This window comes from Molossus molossus, unplaced genomic scaffold (genome assembly GCF_014108415.1).
Source record: "Molossus molossus isolate mMolMol1 unplaced genomic scaffold, mMolMol1.p scaffold_m16_p_8, whole genome shotgun sequence".
NCBI classification, from domain to species: domain Eukaryota; kingdom Metazoa; phylum Chordata; class Mammalia; order Chiroptera; family Molossidae; genus Molossus; species Molossus molossus.
In genome coordinates this window covers 37,481,657-37,498,384 of record NW_023425402.1, presented here as the reverse complement: position 1 = coordinate 37,498,384, position 16,728 = coordinate 37,481,657, and the positions used below count along the sequence as shown (strand labels likewise).

General features: G+C 45.8%; 3 protein-coding genes across 3 annotated transcripts; 2 read left to right on the top strand and 1 right to left on the bottom strand.

Annotated features, from left to right (window-relative positions):
- Nucleotides 1-2,325: 2,325 nt before the first annotated feature.
- On the top strand, nucleotides 2,326-3,308 carry LOC118622025 (oocyte expressed protein). Its single transcript, XM_036249488.1, has 3 exons — nucleotides 2,326-2,512; nucleotides 2,684-2,863; nucleotides 3,216-3,308. Exons 1-3 carry the CDS (start codon nucleotides 2,326-2,328, stop codon nucleotides 3,293-3,295), a joined length of 447 nt encoding a protein of 148 aa, XP_036105381.1. The 3' UTR covers nucleotides 3,296-3,308.
- A 6,286-nt stretch (nucleotides 3,309-9,594) lies between these two features.
- On the bottom strand, nucleotides 9,595-11,073 carry KHDC3L (KH domain containing 3 like, subcortical maternal complex member). The gene is made up of 3 exons (XM_036248763.1): nucleotides 10,905-11,073; nucleotides 10,514-10,700; nucleotides 9,595-10,348 (listed from the first exon to the last, which is right to left on the bottom strand). Exons 1-3 carry the CDS (start codon nucleotides 11,071-11,073, stop codon nucleotides 9,595-9,597), a joined length of 1,110 nt encoding a protein of 369 aa, XP_036104656.1.
- A 3,563-nt stretch (nucleotides 11,074-14,636) lies between these two features.
- DPPA5 (developmental pluripotency associated 5) lies at nucleotides 14,637-15,475 on the top strand. The gene is made up of 3 exons (XM_036249487.1): nucleotides 14,637-14,748; nucleotides 14,836-15,015; nucleotides 15,417-15,475. The coding sequence occupies exons 1-3, from the start codon at nucleotides 14,637-14,639 to the stop codon at nucleotides 15,473-15,475; spliced, it is 351 nt and encodes a 116-aa protein (XP_036105380.1).
- Nucleotides 15,476-16,728: the final 1,253 nt, after the last annotated feature.

The window sequence follows — 16,728 nt, the reverse complement described above, 5'->3', positions numbered from 1 at the left end:
TCAAACTAGAAGATATTCAGAATATACACAATTGACAAAGAATTAGTAAGAAACTGAAGACTACATTAAAGAAAAAACTTTCATATATTTATATCCTCAAGACTTGTTTTTTAGAATGTGCATGCATTATTATATAGCTTTTTATTTATTTATTTAAAATATGTATTTATTGCCTGACTGGTGTGGATCAGAGGTTGAGGATCGATCCATGCAACAAGAGGTTGCGGATTCAATTCCCAGTCAGGGCACATGCCCAGGTTGTGGGCCCAGTCCCCAGTGGGGGGCATGCAGGAGGTGGCCAATTGATGTTCTCTTTCATTGATGTTTGTATCTCTCTCTCCCTCTCTCTTCCTCTCTCTCTCTAATAGCAATAAAGAAAAACATTTTTTAATGTTTTTATTGATTTTTAGAGAGAGAGAAGGGGAGAAGGTGACCTCTTGGTGTATGAGGTGACACTCAACCATCAGAGCCACACCAGCCAGGGCTATTATGTAGATTTTTAAAATTAAACTGAAGCCCGGCCAGTGTGACTCAGTGATTGAGTGTCCACCCATGTACCAAGAGGTCGCCAGTTCGATTCCGGTCAGGGCACCTGCCCAGGTTGTGGGCCGAATCCCCAGTGGGGGGCATGCAGAAGGCAGCCAAACGATGTTCTCTCTAATCGATGTTTCTCTCTTTCTCTCATCCTCTCTCTAAAATCAACTTAAAAATAAATTAAATTGAAGAATAATATCCACCAAAGTTAGATTCAACTTCTCTCTCTCTTTTTCTTTATCCTCACCGGAGGACATTTTTCCATTTTTTGTTCAGATAGTGGGAGGGAGAGAGAGGAAGAGACAAAGAGAAAGAAACATCAATGATGTGAAAGGGACGTGAAGGGGACACATAGAGTGGCTGCCTCCTGCCCGACCCAACCAAGGCCAGGACAAACTGCAACCAAGGCACGTGCCCCCAGTGGGGCCGAACCCTGGTCTCTCTGGACTGCCGGCTGACACTCTAACCGCTGAGCCAAACTGACCAGGGCCAATTTCTTCTCTAATACAGATTATCTAATGATAACTGTTGACACCCAGATGATGTGGATAAGGGAATTCAGTATATCAATACTATCTCCCTTATATAAATGATCAAAATTTTCCATTAAAATGATTTTAAGCCCTGGTCTGTGTGGCTCAGTTGTTTGGGCATTATCCGGTGCACCAAAAGGTTTCTGGTTGGATTCCCAGTCAAGGGCACATGCCAGGTTTGGGGCTGGATACCCGATAGGAGGCATGCAGGAGGCAGTCGATTGATGCTGTTTCTCTCTTCCTTCCTCTCTCTCTCTCTAAAAAAATTAGTACAAAATTATTTAAAATGATTTAAAAAACAAACAAATAGCTAGTTGCAAGAACGAAACAGTTTGTACAGCAGATGTTATCTGTTCTAAAACGACCATACAATATTTCTAGAGATGCACTAGAAAAAGTATAAGAACATGTATGGAATGATATACACCAGCTTCAGGACAATGATTTCCTGTAGGGAGAGAAAGGAAAGATGTTTTAGTGGTATCTATTTTAAAGAGGAGAGAAGTGAGGCAAATGTGGGAAAATGTTAACATATTGTAGAGGTTGTTCATGGATGTTTGTTACATTTGAATGTGTGAAATCTTTCATAATTTAAATTTTTAACTAAAATTAAGAACATTGGGGAAAATGTACATCAACATTAACTGTCTTAGTGTTTTGAAATAAATGGGATTTGTCTATACTTGCTACGTTTTCTATAAGGAACACCTTTGACTCATATTTTAAAATAGGAAACACTTGCTTGAGTGATTTAGAATTAGTAACTAACCAGAGAGTCAGAAGATAATAGGAAGCAGAAGAGAGAAAAACGTACATTCCATGAGCTGCCCTCGGCCTGATTTACCCACCTACTTCTGCAAGGTAGCACAGAAACCTTAATCTAGGCCCTGAAAGTGATTCCCAGTCAACAAAGTCGCCAATTCAAACCACACTGTTAGTCAGCAATGTGTGGGGGCAGGAGACTCGGAGGCCAAGTGATACCTTACTTGGTGGAGATGACCGCGGAGCACCTCTGAGACCCAGGTGGAACCAGATAAATACTAATTCAAGGTTGACAAGGAAGTTCTGGTGATTGATGCAGAGCAGCAAGCAGCCCCGGCCGCAGCCCCGGGCACCCAGCGTCAATTGGGCTGGGGGGGCGGGCGTGTAACTCCGGAAGGGGCGGGGCTTCCCGGAAGCCATAAAGGAGGCACCTGCTTCTCACCTTATTCGTTCTGTGGGAGCCACTGGATCTCGTTCTTGGCCGGCTGGTCCTAGTATGGTCGACCATCCAGGTGCCGCGGCCCAGGGGGATCAATGGACGTCCGCCCAGTCCCTGGATGGGCTGCTGAAGATACCACTTCCACTACCTCGAATTCGCACCCGGCCGTGGTGGTTTCCTGTGCAGGAACTGAGAGACCCGTTGGTGTTTTACCTGGAAGCATGGCTGGCTGACGTGATCTTCGGTGAGCGACCCCGGGTGCGCGGGTGGCCTAGTCCCCTCCAGTCTTTCCCCAGTTCCCAGGCCACGTTGGACGCCGTGATGCCGGCTTCCAGTTCTTCCTCCTCCGGACGGCATTGCCTTCAACTCCGGCTCCTCCTGACCTTCGAGTCAGAGTCTCTCTCTTCTGGTTTAGGAGCAGACGGAGTCCTAATTCCGGAAATAGAGTGGATGAACCAGGTCCTGCTGACCGTGGACCCAGTAAACTACGGGAACTTGGTCGAAATCACTGTCTTTGGACAGCCCCGTGTACAAAATCGGGTAAAAAGCATGCTCCTAAGCTTGGCATCAAGGCACCGGGAACATCGTGCCCGAGGTGAGGGTCTTTGAAACCTGCATGTGGGGGGAGCCATGGGTGACCCATTGGACCGTACCTGGCTTCCTTCCAGCCTCTCTTACATTCCCAGTACTTTTTGCAGTTTCCCAATTCCAGTATGCTGCAGGCAGACCCTGGGCATCCTTTGTGAGGAGGACCTTGAGGGAGTAATCTGAGATCTGACACATTCAGGCCCATCACTGCCCATGCCAGCCTCAGTTGGGTTACAGCACAATTCCCAGATCCCAAGTTCAGAACCTCTACCCTGAGAAATGGTGTTGCCAGCATCCCTCCTCTCCTCCCATCACAGCGACAGAGTAACTTGAAACAGTGAGCCTTTTTGCTTATTCAGATGAGAAGATGAAACAACTTCAGGAGTTCTTGAAGGCCTGTGCATTAGGTCCCCAGACTCCCCAGCCTCCTGTTGCATAAGGAGTGTCAGGAGCTTTAGGACAACCGACCTGCTTCTGCTACTGAAGTTCAAAAGAAGCAAGTATCCTTAAATCTCAGCATTCTTTCTTCCTTTTACTTGATGGATAATGGTTTGATTATTTTGATGCAAACGTGAGTGCTGTTGTAGTAAAAGAAATGAATTTCCTTTTTGTCCAATGGCATAAAGATCTTTGCTCATTTAAAATTAAGCAAAGTAATAAAAGATTGACTGTTCGTGCATGTCTTGATATGTGGGGTGGTTTTTTTTGCTTCTTAGTTTCTATATGATTTTATGGTCAGAGTCAGGCCACGATCAATATGCTTTGGGTTTTTTGCATCATTTATTCTTATACTTGACCATGTGTAATTATCACCTTGAGAGCTTGCTAAAACAGTTTAATGCTCCTCCAGTGATTTTGATTCAGAATTTGTATTTCCTTTTTTTTTTTTAATGCTCACCTGAGGACACTCTTACATTCATCTTCAGATAGAGTGGGGAGAGAGGAAGAAGAAAGGGAGGGAGAGGGAGAGAGAGAGAGAGAAAGAGAAACATCGATGTGAGAGAGACACAATCCCAATCAGGGCCAGGGACAAACTGCAAGTGAGGTATGTGCCCTTAGTGGGAACCAAACTGGGGTCTCTGGTCTGTGGGCTGACGCTCTAACCGCTGAACTAAACCTGCCAGGGCTGATTTTGCATTTCTAACAAGCTCATAGGTAATTCCATTGATTCTCCTTTGAGGCTCTCACTTTGAAGCTGCTGGTTTGGCTCATGAGTAGCACCATGTGTGTTTTCATCTTGAGTGGAGTCTCCTTTCCCTCTGTGCACATGGGTGGGTATCCAACAAGGAAAGCTGAGGCCATTAGCACTCATTCTGTGGTACTGGGATTCACCAGAGAAGAGTTGGATTCCTGGATATTTTGTCCCACAGAAGGTGTTCTGTCCCCAGACTGGCTGGCTGCTTTCCATCTAAGGCCTACACAGGTGTCCTGAACCTGCTGATTTGTTTTCCCATCCACCAGTTAAATAGCCATGACCAATTTGTGCAAAATAGCCCTGAGCCCTTCCTTTCAGGAAGCAGATTTCTTGGGGGGAGAGGTTGCCAAGAGCTTTGTGGCTCCAGACACAAGGTTTGATTTAACTCATGCACTTTCTTTACCCCTTAGCAGTAAAGGGTTTTAGCTGTCTGCAAGGGTTTTTAAACACACCCCACCACACCTTTTAAAATATGCTTCTTTGATTACAAGTGATAATGATCACGTTCCTACTTCTCATTTTTGGTCCATTATAACTAATATTTTCTACCCCTTTGCTTCTCAATTTTTTTTGCATGTGAAAAATTATCATATGTAGTTAAACCAATTATTGTTTTCTGTGTGATTTCCCCCTCATCCTTACTTTTAAGCTTAGGAACTCTTGCTTTTATTCTGTAGACTTTTTAAAAATTGATTTGAGAGAGACACACACAGAGAAACATTGATTGGTTGCCTCCTGCATGTGCCCCCACCGGGATTGAACCTGCAACCTGGGTATGTGCCCTGACTGATAATTGAACCTGTCACCTTCTGGTGTATGGGACAATGCTCCAACCAAATGAACCTCATTGGCCAGGTTATTCTGTAGAAATCTGATAAATATTCTGGCAGGTTTTCCTAGTGGAATTTCTCAAAACCATTGAACATTTTGAACTTTTATTTGGAGGAAGAGGATTCATGCATAAAATGTATTCCAATTTCCTCCAGATTATTTAAAATTAAATGACTAAATGATCCTACACTTCTTATCTCCATTACCTCAGAATGAGTTTATTTGGAGATAGTCTTTAAAGAATTAAGGTAAAATGCGGTTATATGAGTGGGCTTTTTTCCAATATGACTGGTGTCTTTATAAGAGAAAATATGGACACGGATAGGGGGAACACAGAAGACAGACCATGTGAAGACACAGAAAGAAGGCAGCTAAGGAGACAGGCCTCAGAAGAAACCAAATCTGGCAACACCTTGATCTTGGACTTCTAGCCCTCAGAACTTTGAGAAAAATAAATCTTGTTTAAGCCACCCAGTCTATTATTTTGTTTCTTTCTCTCCCTTCCTTTCTCTCTAAAATTAATAAAAACATCCTCAGGTGAGAATTTAAAAGACCCCCTGCCATTATACAGGTGCTTCAGAAGGACTTGGGAAAACTGTGAACAATGTTTTCCTAGGTGTCTAGTGAAAAATTCTGAAGATGGTTACTAGTGCAGAAGTCTATTAACTAAATTGTAAGTATGAACAGAAAGTACAGAGGCAGACACAAGATAGCTTGTCACATGCTCCACAGCTAAAACCTTAAGATTTTCCAGAGATTCCATAAACTGAAAATTTCCACTCCAACACAAACTGTCCACACTAAACTTTTCTGCCAACCAGTTTACCCAGCCCCCAAAATGTGTATTCACTGTTCTGTCTGCAGTTCTGTTTTTTCGTTTCCCTTATTTATAATCCTGCTTTTGTTTTTTGTTTCCTCATGGTTAGAGTTAGGTTATATATTTTTTGGCATAAATACTAGATAAATCATATTGTGTACTCAGTGCATCACATCGGGGCACATGGATTTTTATTTTTGTCTCACTCTTAGTCATATTTTAAAGGGCCTTGTTTTGATCAAAAGTGCAGAGTTGGGCCCTGGCCGGTTTGGCTCAGCGGTTAGAGCGTCGGCCTGCGGTCCGGAGAGACCCGGGTTCGGTTCCCGCTAAGGGCACGTACCTGGGTTGCAGTTTGTCCCCGGCCCTGGTTCGGTCGTGCAGGTGGCAACCAATCCATGTGTCCCTTTCACATCGATGTTTCTCTCTCTCCCCCTCCATCTGAACAAAATATCAAAAAAAATGTCCTTGGATGAAAAAAAAAGTGCGGAGTTGAGAAATTCTGATAAGGGGAAAATCCAGTGTCAACATGGCTTAAAATGAAGCTGAAGGAAAACCCTGAGACAGGCTGTCATGTGTGCTCCATGGCTAAACTGAAACATTTTCTACAGATTCTGTCAACGATGAACTTTTTTCCTTGTGCCTCTCTCTAGTCAGACTAATCAAAAACTGTTTAGACTGTCTTCTTTACTAACCATAAATCATTTTACCAGAAAAAAATGTACAAAAAAAAAAATCACTTTCTAGACTCCTGTAGGTTTTGCCCTTGTTCCTTGATGACCTTCCATTGACTACCTTAGACCTCAGTTACCAGAATCTGATTTACCACTTTTTTAACTGGTAAAATACATATGTCCATGCATCTATAATGTACATGTCATTTGAAGAATAAAATGAGCACTCTTGTATACCTTAACAAAACCAATATATTTGGAAGCCATCTATACATACTTTTTTTGCTTCATCTGGAAAAAAATTGACCAAGACTGCCAACTTGAACTGTGGGAGTAGGCTTACCCTTCTATAAAGCTACATGGTTAAAATAGTGGGATGGAGAATGAAACAAATTTTTAAAAAGTGACACATGTGGATAGACTAGTAACAATTGAGTTTGGGTAAGTATAGCAAAATAGCTTTTATACCATGTAGTGGGAAAATAAGTTGGTATGACCAATTTGTAGGGCAGTATAACAATTTTAAAGGGGCTCATTCTGGTTTTTGTTCAAATAGAGTGGGAGGGAGAGAGAAAATATTTATGTGAGAGGGACACTGACTGGTTGCCTCCCGCATGGCCCCAACCAGGGCCGGGGACAAACCACAACCGAGGTACATGTCCTTGACTGAAACTGAACCTGAGACTCATTGGTCTGTGGGATGACACTCCAACTACTGAGCCAAACTGGCCAGGGCTCTTGGTTGTTTTTTTTTTGTTGTTTTTTTATATATGTTCTTATTGATTTTTAGAGAGGGCAACATCAATGTGAGAGAGAAACAGTTGTTTTCCATACATGCCCTGACCCTGAACTGAATCCGCAACCTTTTGGTGTGCAGGGCAATGCTACTTCTAGGAAGGAAACTCTCCCATAGAAATACAGAATATGGCAAAAGTAGGTTTACAGTTGTTCGTATGGAAAATACAGAAATAATGCCCCACCCTTGTGGCTCAGTGGATTGAGCATCATCCCATGGAATGAAAAGTCCCAGTTTGATTCCTGGTTGCAGGCCCGATCCCCAGTAGGGGGCATGCAGGAGGCAGCCTATCAGTGTTTCTCACATTGGTGTTTCTATCTCTCCCTTTCTAAAACAATAAAAACATCTTAAAAAATGATTCAAGAATAAAATGTTTTGTGTACTCACAACTGTAAAACTACTTTTTCCGCAACTCATATTCCAACATGGACACAAAGATGCAAATAGAAATCCAATGCAACAGTTTGTAACTGAGAAATCTGGGAAACTAATCAACCAGTGGTAAGGAAAGATTAAAGTGTACTCATACTGAGGAAAATCAAGGTGTTGGAAGAAAAAGACTATGTGCAACTATAAAAAAGTACAAGTTAAACTGTTAAAAGTGATTTCTTGTAAGTACATTTGAGAGGGCAGATAGGAAGGTGTGTAAGATAGGGACTTTGATCTTGGTGAAAATTCAGGTGGCACTATTTCATGACCTGCTTTGAGAAGACTATGCTTTTTTTTTTTTTTTAAAAAAAACAACAACACCACTATAGCCCAGTCGGAGTAGCTCATTGGTTGAGCACTGCATGCACTAAGAGGTTGCAGGTTTGATTCCTGGTTAGGGCACATGCCTGGGTTTCAGGCTTGATCCCCAGTAGCTGATCAATGTTTCTATCTTTCTCCCCCCCTCTCAAAAAAAAAAAAAAAAAAAAAAAAAAAAAAACACCACAAAAATCAATAAAACATTTTAAATAAATTAGAAAATATCAACACTATACATGCATAGAGAATCTTGTGTTTCATCACAACTACTTTATTTCAGGTTCAACCTCCTTTTCTTGGCTCTCTCCAACCTCCAAAAAAGGATGTTTTATCTCACCATTTTCCCCCCACAAAATCATCTCATGTGTGTGTATGGTATTTTTGTGAAAGTTTTGGAATACCCAGAGACTTCTAAATGTTCCCATTGGCTTGCTACCTGCTGCTCATATCATGTGGGTACTACTTAAAGGAGGGGTGGGGGTGAGGGTGAATCAACACTGAATCTTGTTATACCCTGTAGCCTCAACTGAAACTTAGAGTCTACATTGATTTTGAGTCTTGACTAGAAGTACCTAGGCTTTTCTTGTCTCTTCTAAAAGCAGTCAATAACTTACTATATTAACTTTATATCTTTATTCCTATTATGAAATAAATGCTTATTTAAAGTTGGAGTGATCATCTATTAATGGAAACCAAAGGCTCTATGATAGACATACCATGCCCCTGGTCTTTCTAGTTAGGTTCCCTTGATATTTTGTTTATCCTCACCCAAGGACATTTTTCCATATTTTGTTCAGATAGAGTGGGAGGGAGGGAGAGAGAAACATCGACGTGAAAGGGACACATCTAGTGGTCGCCACCCACACGACCCAACCAAAGCCGGGGACAAACTGCAACCGAGGCACGTGCCCTTAGCAGGAACCGAACCCGAGTCTCTCTGGACCGCAGGCTGAAGCTCTAAACCGCTGAGCAAATCTGGTCAGGGCTCCCTTGATATTTTAAAAATGAAAGTTTTCCTAACACTAAGATTGGTGTTTACTATTGTTTTCTTAATCTGAGCACCCAGCTGTTAAGTTTGCTTCCTTCTAGCAGGCACCTAGTGTCCAAGCCGGCCTGGAGCCAGAAGCCAAACCTGACAGAGGTGCTAATTATTGCTACAATGGCAATCATATAATATGTAAATATATCAAATTAACATGTTAAACACCTTAAATTGAAGTATATTTGAAATATAGTGTAAATTTTTTAAAGGTGACAAGGGTGCCCTACCAAAGGTTTGGAGAGGTTTCCCTGTGAGGACAGGCTGTGGAGTCCTCTCACCCGGCAAAGTCAGGTGTGTGCGGTTCAAGAGCACGAAGGAAGCACCTGCCAGTGAAGACTGCGGCCTCTAGCGGCCAGAAACCCAACAGGGCTCACCTGCGTTTAGCTAGAAAGCAGCATAGAGCAGATACCGGCTGCTGGAGGAAGGTGCCTCACCAGTTAACAGACGGTAGGGAAATTTGATTCTTTATTAAGGAAAGTAGGTTCTTTGTTAGAACTTTAGACTCGTGTTTGCAAACATTTAACTTGGGTGGGATTAGGTGGGGAGGGGAAATCAAGAACAACTCACATCTTCCTTTCCCCAGATCGGGGTTTCCACTTGAACCTTGCCAGATTCTCGCTCCAGGGACCCGAAATGCCTTCATAACCTGGGAACCTGGCTCTGGGTACCGTTGGGGGAGCTCTGGGTCGCCGCCTCTTGGGTAGCGTTGGGGGACCGCTGGGTCGCGGTCTCCCGGACTGCGTCGGGGGAGCGCTGGGTGGCCGCCTCCTGGGTAGCATCGGGGGAGCGCTGGGTGGCCGCCTCCTGGGTAGCATCGGGGGAGCGCTGGGTGGCCGCCTCCTGGGTAGCATCGGGGGAGCGCTGGGTGGCCGCCTCTTGGGTAGCATCGGGGGAGCGCTGGGTGGCCGCCTCCTGGGTAGCATCGGGGGAGCGCTGGGTGGCTGCCTCCTGGGTAGCATCCGGGGAGCGCTGGGTGGCCGCCTCCCGGACTGCGTTGGGGGACCGCTGGGTCGCGGTCTCCCGGACTTCGTCGGGGGAGCGCTGGGTGGCCGCCTCCTGGGTAGCGTCCGGGGAGCGCTGGGTGGCCGCCTCCTGGGTAGCGTCCGGGGAGCGCTGGGTGGCCGCCTCCCGGACTGCGTTGGGGGACCGCTGGGTCGCGGTCTCCCGGACTGCGTCGGGGGAGCGCTGGGTGGCCGCCTCCTGGGTAGCGTCCGGGGAGCGCTGGGTGGCCGCCTCCCCGGCTGTGTCGGGGGAGCGCTGGGTCTTGTTCTCCTGGACAGTGTTCCTCCCCGTGCCTGGAAGAAGAGCACTGTGAGAAGCCCGCACTGGTGTCCCCATACTCTCTCCACTACAGGTGTCATCCATAGGGGCTGCAGGGGTGGGGGCCCGGAATCTGAGAACACGGGATTAATTTGGCCTTCTAGATCCCCTGCAATGAGGAAACCCACTCCTGGCTGACTAAGGGGATAAGACCGCAGCCCAGGCACAGCCAGGAAGCATCAGGATCCTTCTCAAGGAACCCCAAGGCCTGCCCGGGTTTTCCCTCACTCTTCCTGGCCCCGTACTTTGCTCCCGGAGTTGGCGGTGATAGTTAGCTAAGTTCATGATCATCTTTGATACATCCTTTTGGTAAGAAGGCCGACCAAATATCAAAATCTCAGCATCGCCTTCAGGGTTCCACTGATTAACGCGAAGCAGGGTCTGCGACACACACTCGACGTGGGGAATGTGCTCTCCTCCAGGGCCTGCGCAGGAGGGAGAAAAGAGGGGTGGGACAAGGAAAGGGGAAGCAAAGTGAAGGGGAGGCAGCAGTAGGTGGAGGGTTATCACTGGATTTCGGTCAGAGAGACATAGAAGAGGCTTGCCCTGAGGTGCGACCAGCCTGGGCGACAGGGTGGGTAGGAGTTGGGGAAGGAGGTCGCATTGGCTTCCCCTCTCCGGTTTCTCACCGAAGATCGCTTCCACCAGCCACGCCTCGAGGTGAACTGCCTTCGGAGCCTTCAGGTACTCGGAGTGGAACCAGTAGGGCCGCTTGGTGATGTTACTGAGCATCTGGAAGGGCGCCCCTTCCCGCTGCTCCAGTTGCACAAGCGTCGGAAAGGGTTTGGGGGTGGCCATGCTGCTGCTGCTGCTGGCCTCGCAATGAATGGTGTGGTGTTGATGCAGGCCGGAAGGTCACAGTTGGGCCTGGCTACGGCAGCTGCTCTCAGCCTTGGGCTTTATTTCAAGGGCTGTGGCAAGCCCCACCCCATCCGTGCCCTTCTCATTGGATTCCAGGCCTTGCCTCTCAAATTCCGCTGCCTAGCTTTTTTCCCCGGATCTCACAGGTGCACAGGTGTTCGTGGCTGCGGGTTCCGTCGGACCCGCCCTTTTCCCAGCACTCTGGGAGGGAGAGGCGAAGCTCCAGAGCAGTAGGGAAGATCCAACAGCAGGAGAATATCAGGGACTGGTGCTAGACAGTTCTAATGGGACTATTTTAGCATTCCTGAGGAACTGGAATAACTTGTTAATGGAAAACCTAATTAAACACACACACACACACACAGAAAAACTCAAGGAGTAAAAAAGGTATTCAAGGGCTAAAGTACCCCACTTCCTCCAGAACCTTGACCAGTGAGTTCCTTTCCCAGAGGCCACCACATTTCCAGCTTCTTCCTTAACCTGAGACTGCTGAGCACAGCCAACAGCAGGTGTTCCATGTGGTTTGGACATTCGAGGGGAGTCCCTTGAAATTTCTGATGGCTTAATTCTCTAACAATTATATTTCCTTTTCTTGGTTTTTCTGTCCAGCTGAAAGCATTACTTATTAACTGTTACTCAGAAAGATAAACCTAGATAGCTCTCACATCAGTAGTTGGGCTGGCATGCCCAGAACCAGCTGGCTGAGATCCCCAGAATTCAGGCTTATTCTTGCATCTCAATGGGAGTTCTGTTGGCCAAATAAGTGCATGAGAAGTTTGTAGGTGTTTGACAGGGTCCACAGTCTTGAGACCTGAGCAGAATATGCATCAAGAGCCAAAGAAGGGTAATCAAAAGGTCACAGGGTAGATTTAATGAACTTTCGTGGGTAGGCAGAAGAATTAGGTGAATATATAACTGAAACCCAAGGATCTGGGCTCCATAACTGTCTTCCCTGGAGCTTATGGAGTCGTTAACATAGGAACTATAAATTGAAGTCTGAGGTCTCATCAGTGTTGCCGAGAAGAAGCCAATCCAGGGAGCATCCCCATGAAAATCTCTAGCTGCAATCTGTTTCCCATACCAAAATGACATAGAATGGTATTATTTCTCCTTAGTTGACATAAGAGGATACTTGAAGTTCTATGCATGTTGTTGTTGTGTGTGTGTGTGTAAGTAAAGATCTTTTACTTTCTTGAAGTTTCAGAATTGGGTATAGAAATATTTAAAAGAATTGAAACCATTAGTATTAGTAATTGTGTTAAAAAGGAATCTGTATTTGAATGAAATCCTAGAATATGAAAACTAATCTATAGTAATAGAAAGCAGGAAGTGATAGTCTGGGGAAGGGGATGGAGGGAGGAAGGGATTGGAAAGAGACACTAGCTAACTCTTAGGGATGATGGAAATGTGCATTACCTTGATTACAGTGAAGGCTCCACTGGATGTTCCAGTATATGTCAATACTGGTCAAACTGTACACTTTTTTTTTTGTTGTTGTTGTTAATTGTCACCCAAGTATATTTTCCCACTGATTTTTTTTTTTTTTTTTTGGTATGTGCCCTTAGCGGGAACCGAACCAGGGACTCTCTGGTCCGCAGGCCAATGCTCCAACCACTGAGCCAAACCGGCCAGGGCCTTCCCATTGATTTTTAGAGAGAGTGGAAGGGAAGGAAGGAGACAGAGGCTGGGGGATGAAACCCGAAACCCAGGTATGTGCCTTGACCAGGAATAGAATCAGCAACCCATCTGTCTGCAGGCCGATGCTCTAACCGCTTAGCCAAACCAGCCAGGGAAAATTGTACACATTTTAATATAAGCAGTTTATTGTCCTTTATTCTTCACAGTGGTTAAAAAGGAAAAAATACATATACATGGTATTTTATCTTCCTGTAATATTTTAGACAATTTAACATATTAGAGAAATAATTTTGTAACTCCAATTTAAAACATAATTACTTAATTGATTTAAATATGTGGGTTAAGATAAAATCTTAGTTTATATGCAGTATTGGATTACCAAAGAGAAATTCAAGTTCAACACAAAAAGTTTTATTTATTTGATTTATAGGAATTATTTAGCCTTTGGAAAGTTATTTGAGACCAAAAGTACCTTGCAATGCTCTTTGCCATACATGAGGATGTTTAGATAATTAAGTTTGTCAGTGGAACTTTGTGTCATTTAGAGACCATCAAATGTAATTGTTAAAATTTTCTGCCTGACTGGAATGGTTCACTTGGTTGAGTGTCATCTTGTGCACCAAAAGGTTGCCAAGGCACATACATGGGTTTTGGGTTCCATTCCTGGTTGGGGCATGCACAGAAGGCAACTGATTGATGCACCTGGAAGTTTCTTTCTTCTCTTGCTCTCTCCCTTCCTCTCTCTAAGTATGTTCTGGGGTGAGGGTTAAAAAAACAACAAAAACCAACTTTATAGGCTTATGAATATGATAATGTTTGAAAGTGAAACTTGGGAGCCTAAGGACTAAAGACTTGATTTTTATAATTTTAGGAAAGAAAATAATAATTTTCAAACAAGTCATGGTCATAATAGCCAGCGGAGGGACTATTACATGTTACCAAAACATGGCCCTTGGAAAAGCCAGCTTCATTTCCATCTAGGGAGCCCTAAAACATTGAATTCATACCCTCATCAGGTGAATCTAGTACATCGCTTCAAACAATATGTTTGTTTGTTTGTTTTAAATAAACAAGTTTATTTAGAGACAGAAGCCTGGACTATACGGTTTGGTTCCAGTAGCCAGACAGGGCACAGATAAGCTTCGAAATCAGAGTAGATTCAAAAGTTCCAGTCCCAAGGTCTTCGAGGAACTCGAACCCTGGGAGCACTTTAGAGTGCCCATCATGTCCCTTGAAGACAATGAATTTTCTAATCTCGTTTTCCTTTTTGTTAAATGGCAGGAATTACTCCTGAGTTCCCAGGAGTTGCAGGGCTCACCTGCGATGTGAAGGCCCGGGATCCAGCCCTCTTGGGCCAAAGGGAAACACACCCTCCTTTGAAAAGTGGGAGGCTGAAACTCGATTTAGCAGCTCCCAACTCCTGGGTGGTCCTCGCACCCTCAAACCTGAATTTCCGCTTTCTGAGGTTCAGGCCCAACAGCTCGTTCCTGGGGCAAGAGTAGTGCCTCCGTTGCGTGAACTTCCAAGGCCCAAGGGCTTCTGGTGCGGAAGAAGGAGCCAAAGCAGGTGGAAACCCTTGTAAAAGTCGGAGACAGCTGGGCCCACCAGTGCTCGGGAAAGGGTAAAGGTCATTCTGTAGACTAGAGCTCAGGCGGGCAGGCGGGCGAGCGGGCTAGCGAGCGAGCAGAGCCTTGTGAGTCCCGGATTGGGCCGTCAGGTTGGGGGCGGGCCCCTTCCGGGGCGGGGCCTCGTTGTGGGCGGGGCCCGCCCAAGTGTTCAAGTTTCGCGCGCGCCGCGGCGCTGGGCCACTCTCTCAGGCCTAGCCTAACTCCGAGCGTGATTTTCGTTTCGAGGCATTCAAGATGGGGACGCTGCCGAAACGGAAAGATATCCCACCGTGGGTGAAAGTTCCTGAGGACTTGAGAGATCCGGAGGTGTTCCAGGTCCAGACGCAACTGCTGGAAGCCATGTTTGGTAAGTGAGCCCAGTCCTGCCTCGGGTTCCTCGACCCCGGCGTCTCGGCCTCCAGGGGTCGGAGCGCTCACCCTCTTCCCCAAACAGGCCCGGGAGGATCTCGAATCCCATACATCGAACAAGTGAGCAAAGCCATGCTTGAGCTGAAGGTTCTGGAATCCTCGAACCTCACCGAGGTTGTGGTTTACGGCAATTACTTGTACAAACTCCGAACCAAGTGGATGCTCCAGTCCATGGCCGAGAGGCACCGCCTGAGGCTGGAGCGAGGTAAGAGGCCCTTTACAAGGTGATGGGGTCGGAGGGGGTGGGGGCACACAGCTTCACTCCCTCTCCTTCAGCCCTTAACACCCATGCCTCCTGTTTCCTCCTGCAGCCACCACACCTTGGGCATCGCCCGCGGGGCCCTTGGTGTCTGGGCTGTTCCCGAGACTCCTTTGGTAGTACTGGCTGGGACCCTGGAGTAAGACTATGCTGAGAGGTGGCCCAGGGTTGGTTCTAGAGCAGGATTATCTGAGATCTCAACCCCCACCCCCTCCAGTTTCTTGGAGGATGTTGGAATGGGCCCGGTGGTCCCACGTTCTGAGCTTCCCGATAATCCCAGCCCCAGAACGCCTGGCCAGGACCTTACCTTCTCATGCACACCTACTATTGTTTGCTTTCTGGTGCAGGGATGTTCAAACTTGAGGAAGCCATGAACGCCCTTGAGCTAAGCCCTTCCATGAAGTGAAGCCAGTTTACAACCTACTCTCTGGGACCAGGATGTGGACAGTAGGCTGTGGCCAGATCTGGAGTGGGTCTGGCCTGGTTTAAACTCTGCTCCAGCTTGACAAGGGAAAGCAGCTGTGGATTTCTGCATTTGCCTCTGAGTCCTGATTTGGCTTTTTCCCAGGGTTGCTAATTAAAGAATAAATTCTTCAATAAATAATTCCTTGACTATTTTTTTTTTTTTTTTTTATTTTGTTCAGATAGAGTGGGAGGGAGAGAGAGAGAGAAACATCAACGTGAAAGGGACACATTGAGTGGTTGCCACCCGCACGACCCAACCAGGGCCGGGGACAAACTGCAACTGAGGTACGTGCCCTTAGCGGGAACCGAACCCGGGTCTCTTGGACTGCAGGCCGACACTCTAACCGCTGAACCAAACTGGCCAGGGCAATTCCTTGACTATTGATTGAAGTACTGGAGATAACATCATAGCTAAGATAGATCTTGTACTTAGTCCTTAATTGAACCCCCACCCCCTCCAAAGCTAGGTGTAGAGATCCAAGAACACCCTAGGGTGAAAAAAAAGGACTGGGGTCTAGGAGCCAAGTTTTGAGATGCATCTCCAACCAAAAACCGGACCATCTTGATATGGTCTGGAACTGACCTGGACTCTTAAAAATAATAGCCCTGTAATAGGTTAACATAACATGTATGAAATGAAAAGCAAATATTCTACAAAACAAATACAGAAGCGACAGTACCTTCTCAGTGTAGTAGTTTTATATCCTTGTATACTCAACAGAAGATTGCTAGCTGTGTTCTCATCTGCATTCAGTGTGTTGCATAGTGTTGTTTAGGTTGGAGTTTGAACAAAATTCAGCCTTACAGATAGGTTTTCCTTTTCCACATACCTAATAGAACTCTTGAAAGGGTCTCTGGGATTCTCCACCACACTTACAGAACTGTGTGCTATACTAGGCCCCCAAAGGGTATGTGAAATTGGGGGTAATGGCATTACCCTAGATCAGGATCACCCGTGATTTGTTGAGGAGCCATCAGAATGGGGACTACTAGTAGAGACTAGCTTGGTAGTTCCAAACCAGAATGAACCCCACTTAGGGAACTTTCTGGCCCTATGACCTTAGCCAAGTTCTACCCTCCCAGTCTCCAAATTAAGGATAACAATGTCTGACTCCACATGAAATTGTGAAGTTTAGCTGTTTATAAATGTAGGGTACAGGCATCACACAGCAAGTGTTGACTATCAGAGATCAA